General features: G+C 37.5%; 1 protein-coding gene across 1 annotated transcript; it reads left to right on the forward strand.

Moving 5' to 3' along the window:
• Positions 1 to 8,239: 8,239 nt before the first annotated feature.
• On the forward strand, positions 8,240 to 10,626 carry LOC103937525 (probable glucuronoxylan glucuronosyltransferase IRX7). Its single transcript, XM_009347471.3, has 4 exons — positions 8,240 to 8,889; positions 8,983 to 9,347; positions 9,466 to 9,716; positions 9,818 to 10,626. The coding sequence occupies exons 1-4, from the start codon at positions 8,571 to 8,573 to the stop codon at positions 10,281 to 10,283; spliced, it is 1,401 nt and encodes a 466-aa protein (XP_009345746.2). The 5' UTR covers positions 8,240 to 8,570; the 3' UTR covers positions 10,284 to 10,626.
• The last annotated feature ends 330 nt before the right edge of the window (positions 10,627 to 10,956 follow it).

Below are 10,956 nucleotides of genomic sequence, written 5' to 3' on the forward strand. Positions count from 1 at the left end.
AGGGGAAAAGGAAACTTTCTGGATCCTCCTTGTAGGGATCCGGGGAATCCATCAATCACGATCGTTCACCGTACATTGTACGGTCAGTTTTCGTTAGATACTATTTATATTCAATTTTAAATTATAAATTAAAAATAATTTCTAACTGCAAAATATACGATAAACGATTATGATTGATTAATCTCTCGGATCCCCACAAAGAGGATCTGGAGAGGATCCTTTTCCGCTTCAAGGTAATGGATAGGCCCCACATAAGTAGTGAATGGGACCTCTAACTTTAGGATTAGAATGGGTAAGAGAGATTTATCAGTATTATTAAAATGATCTTGCGATAAAATAATATAATCCATATAAATTAATTTATATAGCGTCTCAGATGTTGAATGAGTTTAAGAATTCGTTAAAATAATGAGTTTGATACAAATTTACTATGACATATTATATTTGTGACTTAACTCAAATGGGCACCCGTTACCGTGAATACCTAGTTGTACGAGCAAAATATACTCACATGAATGGTCGGTCCTGTCCCTCATGACCTAATGAAGCATGGCCCTAACATGATTGAATTCAAACCCAAAATCATATAAGAGCTTCCTTCCATCACTCTGTAATTTGGGCATAAGGTCGTGTCGCCACAAGTACTGCACCATGTGCCTTTGTCTTGGCGGTCCATGTTCCTTAATTAGCATATGCTTTTTTTTTTCTTTTTTTTTCTTTTTTTTAAGGAAAACTAATGAAGATGACTTAAAAACTTTGAGTCTTAACGATAAAAATAAAATAAAGGGTAAAGTAAATGGTATCAAAATTGACCTTTTAGTGTAAAAATGTAATTTGTCGTTAAAGTGAACAGTACCGGAAGTTTTTCGTTAAAGTTTTTTTTTTTTTTTTTCCTTCCTAGGAAAGAAATAATTGAATGGGTCACCATGCTCTCTGCAACTCATATCCGGGAACAATTCATCCATGAGAAATATCTGCAGACAATTTTTTTTGCTTACTAGATTATGATCTTGGTCTCTTTAATTTGGTTGAGGTCCACTTTTGTTGTTTGTAGCTTCCTTCTTTTGCAATGTAAACATGTTGCAATTCAATTACAATGACTTAAATTTGTCAAATTTCCAACAAAATTATCATTGAGTAACAAGTGTAACAATAAAGTGAAAATTTTAAATGCGTAAACTAGGGTTGGAATCAAGTTGGTTATCGAGCACCATCTCAATGATTGAACCAAGCATCATTAGAATAGCTAAATGGATATTGAATATCAACATTGCCAAAATTGATTTATCGACTATCAACTAACCGATTTGGTCATTTGATTTAAGTTGTAAGCAAGGCATTAAATTTCCTTCGACCAAGTAAAAGAATTGGCATTAACCTCAAATACACATCGATTTTTTCAGGCAACAATGGTGTTTTATGTATAATCAACCATTACAATCAACAATAAGAGCATTCCGGATTAAGTTTGGATATTCCTCAAATGAAAAGAAACTATGCTTAAAATGAAAGGCTAATTTATATAATATATGCGTCACAATATTAGCATCACATCGAACATGAAGAAGGCAAGAACTAGAAAATGATTTCAACACATTATCTCTTAACCGGGTTGATTTTTTCAGCATGCATTGCAACATGGTAGGAAATGCCCTATAGGTTTCTCTTCAATCATATAATTGGACAAACTATATATCTAAGATCCACACCAATTATGAATGAACTACTGACAATGATGAGAGTAAAATTTCTCTTTTTTGTCTTGTCCAATACTAGCTTAAGTAAATGGAGAATTTCAAGTATATTTTTCGCCGTAAAATTCTGGTCAACAATCTAATATCAAGAATTAACAGCTACAAATTTAAGCATATAGAATACACCGGATCATCATAGAATCGAAACCAATGTTTAAAGTTCGTAAACAGATACTTAGCGTCAAGCTAAACTACATTATCCCATTGCTTCTTTTACTCATGAGATATATTTTACTTGGCTACAAGGGCAGGGAGATCTTTGACGCAGTCCAACATCTCATAAATTGGGATAACCTAATAAAAACCACTCTCTGTCTTTATTCTGACTTTGATTCACAATATATAATGGCATTTTCTGATCATTTCTCATAAAATCTTCGTACGTTTGCACTCTCACTCCAATAATGCATGCTGTGCGGCCATTTATTTAAAGCTAGACAACGATCGATGGTGACAATTTTTGAGATGCTTGAGAGGGGCAATGAATTGAACTTTTGTTTATTTGTCATAACCTAATCCGGTGGTTAGTATGTTTAAGCCGTCGGGCAGTTGATAAATGCACATTGTTTGTTAAGTGATTAGGAAGCAGTCAATTCTCATGTCAAGGACTGAAAGAGACAGTAAGGAGCGGGAGAATAAATTGGTATCGAACTCGTTTTACGAGATTCGAATCCAAAACCTCGTACCTACAAGTCTGACTCTCTCACAAACACATACAAAAGCTATCTGTTTGTTTGGTAAATTTGGCTAAAATGACAGCTCATTGGACGGTCATACAAGCACGACCACATGATGTTTGTAAAGAAGAGTCATGTTTAATCAAAGATTGAGCTAAAATTATACTACAAACATGAATCAAGGATGCTTAATCTGTGACATTAATTTCGTATTCAATTGGGCGGTCGGAAGGAAGAATTTGAAGTAAAAAAAATTTGCAATATTAGAAAAAATAATTTATGATATATCACGTGTTATGTTTTCTAATACAAGAGATTAAAGATATTGGAGTTTTCTTGTTGTCCTAGCTAGTATGATGCCTAACATAACAAGATGCAATCTGACCCATATAAAAACTCAACTTATGGTGGTGAAATGTCATAATCCGTATTGAAAGATTGGGACTTAGGATCTGCCGTATAGAGATAAATTTAAATTGACCTAATCAAATGTCTAAACTTAGGTGCCCCTGCAAAAATTGTCATCCTTTTATATCACTGCCATTTTTTTCAGGAAGAAAAAAAAAAAAAAACATTTTGCACAGTTGCACTTAAATGGTCATGAGTACATAATTACACCACCATATTAACAATACTCATATCTAAACTCCAAAACAAAACTTAATCATTTATCTCATTATTTTCCAACTAGATTGTCATGCTATCTAACTGGCCAAGAGCATGCAATAACATTTAGAACTGAGGAATGCTAGGGAGACTAAATTTGTAGATTAAAGTTATAAATTAAATGATGTGTCACCAATAGGAAATGAACATGTTTATCAACATTTAAGTAATAATCCAATCATCAACTTCCATGTCATTTAATTTACAAAATTTGGTCTATAAATTTAGTCTCTCTAGCATTACTCTTTAGAACGGAAAAGAACTTGTGGGACTAGTAAATGATTTCCTACATATATTTGCAATCTCAAATGTACTCCTGTTTGGCCCTGAAATAACAACTTGGGCCGAGATGAGCTGACCCGAGGACTACAGTTCTCACCCCAGTATGTGTCCTTTAAGCCGGTAAGCTTTTGGCCCATAAATAGGATCGACTGAGTTCTTATGCAGAAAGATCTGTGAATAGATGAAGCGTGGGTGGTTCGGTCGAGTCCTATATGAATTGATTGCTAGAGATCGAATTGATCCATGGATAAATGTGAATTATCCTAAGGATTAGAATACCTGCATATTCATATAAAGATGAATGAATCCCGTAATAGGACTAGGTTCAGATTCATGACGAGAATCAAAGAAGCCGAGGCTGGATGAAGATGAGGTTTCGACTAAGAGAGGATAAAGAGATTTGAGCGAATGCCGAGCCAACACAATCTCATTAGGACTATACCTCGACAAGCTTGTTTATCACAGATGCCTCACTTGTAGAGAGAAGAAACTCTGCAACCTTAAAGTCCCCTGCAATAAACAACTCAAATGCTCTACGCGAAAGCCCTCGCTATAGGAAACCCTTCTCACATTTTCTGAGAAAAATACTAACTATCATAACCCCTTCCGCCAACACATCTTCAGTTTAGACTAACTAGCGATACCTTCAGTTTGGATAAGTGAACAACACTAGAGTCGTAGAACCAAGCAATTAGGAGCACCTTCAGTTTGAATAAGTGAACAACACTGCTTTTGGTTGGTTGGTTATCTATCCAAGTCTAGGCCAATGAAGAGTATCCAACTTTTTCACCGAAGAGGTCACTTCATCAGCTTCTTAGCGAAGTGAAGTGTTTTATGATTGGTTACTCTCTGGTGCATCTTGCAATTCGGCATTCAGACAGCCGAACTACTTTCATCATCAAAAAGCTCTCCTTTGAGTACCTATGTCCCTACAGCCTGATATCGATTCGGTGTACCTATATTCTCACAAATATAGTCGAGGCAGCCGAACCTAGTGCATGAGATCCTGAACTTCGCAGTGATCTAGGCAACCTTTTCTTCACGTTCTAGAACCCAAAGCTAAGACATGTTCCTTCTTCGGATGTAATCACTTGAGTACAGAAGTCAGCAATGCATTTGACACTACCGCCACCACATTTACTCTACTCGACCTTCCGAGCTTGATTGCGAGTTGGCACGCTCTCATTCACAAGAAAGACGTACTTAGCTCATAATTACTCGGTATCCATGACACGTAGGCATTGTAATTTTTAGGGTCAACAACTCCAACAACAAAAAAAAGATTCCCGCACTTTTTTTCTTCTTTCTAAACACTCGTGTTTATTTATAGTAAAAAGTCCTACCTCGTAGCTAATAGTAAAATAATGGATTGTAACCAATTTATGGGCATTTATTTGGAAATTGAGAAAATTAAAACATCAATCTCTGAATTTCGATTCAATTGAATCTTTAGTCCCTGAATTTGTTACAATCTGAAGCAATGATCAGTTTGTCCAAAACAAGGGCTTTCAAGGGGAAGTAAGAAATAGAAATTCTAACCAAGTTATTCAAAAAGATCATCATATATTTGAGCAACATGAGCAATAATACTATACTAAGCCTAAAACTCTTAGATACATGATGATCCTTTTGTTCATTGCTCACATTATGCCGAGTTTAAGAATCAATACTCACAAATCCTTAATTCAAATATGCCAATATTAAAGAAGAAATACTCCAAACTTCTCTTTAAAAATTATATTAAGCCCAAAGCAAGTATATATGATGAGGAAGCAAGGTAGACGTTTTTCCATCTCATTACTTAACAAAACTAAGTGGACCAGTTGTTTGCTACACAAATGGCTTGTATCCTTTTTTAGCCAAACTTTTGACTAACACATTATCTTTCACTATGTTTTGGAAAGCCTCCACCAAATTATGCATTCACAGGCCGAGATTATATTCTATGCTGCCCTCATTTTCGAAGGCCTTTCCTTAATTTAAAAATAAAAAACAAAAGACAGCATCCCATTTTCTTTAACCCAACTTAAGACAGCATCCACTTTCCTTAATTAAAAACAAAAAAACAAAAGACAGCAAACTTTAGACAGTTGCCCAAAAGAACAAAATTATGGGTACAAATATCATAACTAGAACCGTTCAATCGTTTATTATGATGATATCATGTGACCCTGTAAATAACATAATTAGAATCATCACTATATAAATGTCATACCTGAAGCTATTCATTCTCTTCATAATTCTCCAAAAATCATCTCTAGAAAAATTCATGTGATACAGAGACCAATTAAATAAACTGTCGGTTCGTCACGAGGATGCTACTTATAACTATAACCGAGATTTTTTTTTAACACATATAGAAAGTTAAACAGACTCCAAATCGAATAAATTTCTAAAAATGGTCTCGATGATGATAAAGAGAATAATAAATTGTTCTAATTACAATGTTTATACAACGAAGTCACACAACATTAATAAGGAAGGAAGACTTTTGCCGTTGCTGTAAATTTGAGTTATTTTTCCATCGAATGGTAGGTGTCGTGTAAATTCTCCAAAATGTTGTTATGCTGCTTCCTTACGTATGTGGTAAACCCACTAAGCACTTGAATGATAGCAACTTGAAAGCCCCTTGAAACCAATTAGGAGTGTGGTTTGGCAACACACACAAGTAATATGCATAATTAATGAGTATTATGGCACTAAACAACGAACTTTTTTATTAGGACTTGACCTAATCCTCCATTCAAATATGCCATAATTTCGTTATAGAATATTCTTTAGGATACGATTATGTTGCTGCATTTTTAGTTCGTTGTCATCTATTTTTTTTGTCTTTTCTAACCAAATTTCGGGCCCACAGCTTGGCAGCTTGATGTGCACAAATTTCATTCGTTGTTTTTATTTGATTTATTAAACTTGGAGATAAACAAAAAACGTAAAAATGATCTTTCTTTTTTAATTTGTGTCACATCAGTTATTGAAAGTAGGAGATGGAGTGATGTAGTATGTGGGCTATATGTTGCAGTGTAACATTTAATTAAAGATGGTGACGGTGGAGAAATTTTGTTATGCAATGGAACATGAAGTGATATGCGACTTGTCATTATAAAAGTGGATGAAATTTTATTTTTTAAGGGTTTCTACATTTGTATAATGATATTTAATATATCATATATGTCTGAGACGTTCTGAAAAATATCTCGCAAAGATGGCTTCATATGAAATACGTGAAATAATTAGAAGAATGTATGCATGAATGACCAGCGTGCTGGATAGGAGCTTTAGATTTGATTTATTCTTTTTAGCCACAACAAAACTCTATCATATAAATTTATGAATAGGGGTGGGCGCCCTTTGGCTTAGAATTCAAGCAATAACAACATAGTATTATATTACAGTTTGATTTTCTCATGAGCCCGTAGAATTTTCCATTAAAGTAATGCATGGCGTAAACCAGCGTGCTCAAAATTCCAAACAACAAAAAGCAAAAGAAAAAAAAGGATGTGTCGGGAAGTCTGGGTTCCCAGACCCCCATCTGGTTCATATCCTTTCCATCGACGGCCTTCCATGTCCTCACTAACGCTTTCTGGGGTTTTAGTCCTTTGGGTGGTGAGTCGAGCTTCGCTCTTGGTCTTCATTATCCAACCTTAGGACCTTGTTCTCTTTGTAGGAGAGTCTTAATTTGCTGTTGGGTTTCTCAAGTCTTGTTTGGGGGCCTTGGGGCCCCTGTCCTTGTTGTATCTTTTTCAATCAAATGGTCTCTGTTCCAAAATTAAAAAAAAATTAAAAAAAAAAAGGCAAAGGAAAAGTCGGTTTTAATTTAATGCTTGATCTTAATATCTAGTGCACCAATCATTCCTTCATTCATAAATCATCTTTGGGACTAAAGTTCATCCATGGAATTTTTTTTTTTCTCAATAAATATTTTTCCCACCATTACATGAGCAAACTTAGCAATTGTTAGCGAGAGATTTTTCAGCTTGTTTGGAACATGAAACAAAACATCACATATCATAATACAATTAGAGGAGCACTTGTAAGAAAAAAAAATTACCTTGAATTACATAATGACATATGATATTCCGTCTCGTATCCGGAGCATACTGAAAAATCTCTTCATCCTTAGCAAATGCTCATAAAACTTGTGGTTAAAAATATTAACATCACCACCACCAACCTCCTTTGGCTTTGGAATGGTTGATTAATTATGTAAAAATTACATGGTATCCCAATTTTTAATAATTTTTGTGGCATCTCATATTCCATCCTAGATTTCATATTTAACACATTTGCAAGCCTCCACAACATTGTAAGCTTTCAAAGCTACTTTTTCAAGTGCTCCATTTTGCCCAAAAATGGCTCTTTTTCAATGCGGACACGTTATCAAACTTTTCCAACCTCAACATATTCTCCAAAATTTGACCTTAAAGCATTTCGTTTCCATAATCCGATGCTTTTTAAAAGAAAACTTTACAATAATACTGTATCATTGAATTATAAATAAACTCGTTCGATGTAAATTCTTCTTCTTTAACTAAACATCCCATCCGTTTGTTTCTCGAGACAATGCACCATAGAGGATGAGCCTAAACTGCTTAACCTAAGGAACAGAGTTGTTGATAACGGTAATTCAACAGATGCTTACAGACTGGATTATCGGATGACACTGGAGAAAAAAAAAACAAAACATCCACTACACCACAAGTTAAAACTGTCGCGTCCAAGTTTTGAGGACGCAAAACGGAGGGCAATTTCGTCATTTGACCTGGCGACCAAAGAAAGAAATGAAGGATTTTATTAAACACCGCGACCATAGCCGAGGTCTATTCTTCTGCTCTTCTTCCACCATGTGAACCCCTGAAAGCCAGCTCTTCCTCTCTGATCCCTGTCTCCAACTCCACACAACCCATAATTTGTTCTTTATTTTTATTTTGTTATTTTGAATTTTTATTCCAATTATTCTCAAAGGTTTGAACTTTTCCCTTCATTTTTTTATTTTTCTTCGAGGTCCAATTCCAAAAACGATACGCCAACAAACCCACTGTAATCTCCCCATCCCATCATTATTCCTTCGTTTCCACTTCATCACCGGACCAAGAACCGAAAGCCCTCTCCCAACCACTAAAACCCTTCCATTTACTCACCATTTTTTCACATCAAAGGTTCCATCTTCTCTGGGTGTTTTAATGCGATGGTGGAGCACCAGCAGCAGCAGAAGATCAAGAGAGCCCCAAGAGCCAACGGCTTCTATGTCAGGATGAAGCTCCTGCCCACCACCAAATATGGCGGAAGATTAGTCCCCCAATTGGAAAAAAAGAGCTTCTTTTACAGATATTGTAAATGGGTCCTGTGGCTTTCTCTCTCCCTCTACTTCTTCAGCTCCTTCCTCATCAGCAATCACAACGAACAACAAAACAAACCCACCACCTCCCTCTCCACAACCCATTTCTCCACCATCGCCTCCCGCGCTCTCTTCGAATCCGCCGCCATTAACAACACAACACAACAAGGTCCGTGTAACAAAACCCATGTTTTAGTTTTTCCAATTTTTTTATAAATTTGACGAATTTGTAGTTTCTGATGTGTTCGTGCTATTATTTCAGGGGCATTGTTCGACGGAATGAAGATTTACGTTTACGATTTGCCACCGAAATACAACACGGATTGGCTCAAAAACGAGCGGTGCAGCACCCACCTGTTCGCCTCCGAGGTAGCCATTCACCGGGCCCTGCTCACCAGCGACGCGTTGAGCGTTGACCCCTACGAAGCCGACTTCTTCTTCGTCCCCGTCTACGTGTCCTGCAACTTCAGCACCATCAATGGCTTCCCGGCGATAGGCCACGCCCGCTCCCTCATTGCCTCCGCCATTGACTACGTCCGGGTGGAATACCCGTTCTGGGATCGGTCCCACGGCGCCGATCACGTCTTCGTCGCCGCCCACGACTTCGGCTCCTGCTTCCACACCATGGTAATTAATTTCGGAGCCTCCCAAAAAATAAAAAGGAGAATTCAAAAAACGTTTTTGTTTTTGTTTTCTTCTGGTTTCTGGATTTTTGACAACGTTGTCTGGCTTCGCGTTTTCTCAGGAGGACGTGGCGATTTCGGATGGGATACCGGGATTTTTGAAGAACTCGATCTTGTTGCAGACGTTTGGCGTGAAGTATCACCACCCGTGTCAAGAGGTGGAGAACGTGGTCATTCCGCCGTACGTCTCGCCGGAAAAAGTACGGGCGACGCTGGAGAAGTCTCCGATCACCGGCCGGAGGGACATCTTCGCCTTTTTCCGGGGAAAGATGGAGGTCCACCCCAAGAACATCAGCGGCCGATTCTACAGCAAGTAATAATTGTTTAATAATTACAAAAGTAAATCGACTAATCAGAGCATTAATCATTAGTTTTTCTCTTAAATTTACTGATTTGCCCTTGGTTTTGTTTAAGGCGGGTGAGGACGGAGCTGTGGCGGAAGTATAACGGCGACCGGCGGTTTTACCTGCAGAGGCACCGGTTTGCCGGTTACCAATCGGAGATCGCACGGTCGAAGTTTTGTCTGTGTCCTCTGGGGTGGGCCCCGTGGAGTCCCAGGCTGGTTGAATCAGTCGCTTTGGGCTGCGTGCCGGTGATCATAGCCGACGGGATTCGGTTGCCGTTCGACGACGTCGTTCCGTGGGCGGAGATATCGGTGAACGTCGCGGAGAAGGACGTTGGGAAGCTGGCGGAAATACTCGAACACGTGGCGGCGACCAACTTGACTTCCATTCAAAAAAACCTGCGGGACCCGCGTGTTCGGGGGGCCCTAATGTTCAGTGACCGGGTTCATGAAGGCGACGCCACGTGGAACGTTCTTTCTGCTTTGACTGCCAAGCTGGCCAGGTCCCACAGGAGGTCGAGGGTTTCGAGCCAATGACACAACGACGCGTGGACTATTGGAATTTAGAGATGGAGAAATAGTCTGCCGAAGGATACGCTCGGCATGTTTTGTAGTGGAGAACAGAGAGAAATATTTTTATAACTGGCGAGGTGGGACCCACGAATCTTACAGGCGAGGTGGTGGTGGTGGAGGAGGAGTTAGAGGATAATTAAGTTTTTAAAATAGTACAAGAAACAGTAGTGTATAAAGTCCAATTTTTAAATAGTGAAATGTACATAAAACACGAATTTTTTTAAATTTTTTTATTTTTAGTGGTTTAATCTTATGATATTTATGGTGGATTGCAAACATAGAGATGATCCAATCATAATTAAGATAACATATTGCGTGTTATTATTATTTTTTCACTATGTAGTTAATTATACGAATTAAATTAAGCCTCAATAGTAGGCTCGGAAACCCAACATCCCCTTCCATAGAAAAAAAAAAAGATAAGAACAGTTGGATGCAGATGGGCTTATACAGTCAAACTAAAGTATCAATTGAACGGTACATAGTCAGGTTAATAATGAAATCATACTCACAAAATATGAAATTGATTACCATGAAACATTTGCTTTAGTTGCTAAAATTAATGCTATTAGAGTTCTTATATCTCATGCTGCAAATTTGGATTGATCGCTCTATTAAATTGATGTGAATAATGCAT

The sequence above is a fragment of a genome, unplaced genomic scaffold (assembly GCF_019419815.1).
Source record: "Pyrus x bretschneideri cultivar Hongxiangsu unplaced genomic scaffold, Pyrus_bretschneideri_v1 Contig5, whole genome shotgun sequence".
In the NCBI taxonomy this organism is placed as follows: domain Eukaryota; kingdom Viridiplantae; phylum Streptophyta; class Magnoliopsida; order Rosales; family Rosaceae; genus Pyrus; species Pyrus x bretschneideri.

Bases quoted from the DNA above. Each gene is read 5' to 3' on its own strand.
- LOC103937525 (XM_009347471.3), top strand. From the start codon at position 8,571: ATGGTGGAGCACCAGCAGCAGCAGAAGATCAAGAGAGCCCCAAGAGCC. The intron at 8,890-8,982 runs GTCCGTGTAACA...CTATTATTTCAG, and splicing joins TAACAACACAACACAACAAG to GGGCATTGTTCGACGGAATG. The intron at 9,717-9,817 runs GTAATAATTGTT...GTTTTGTTTAAG, and splicing joins AGCGGCCGATTCTACAGCAA to GCGGGTGAGGACGGAGCTGT.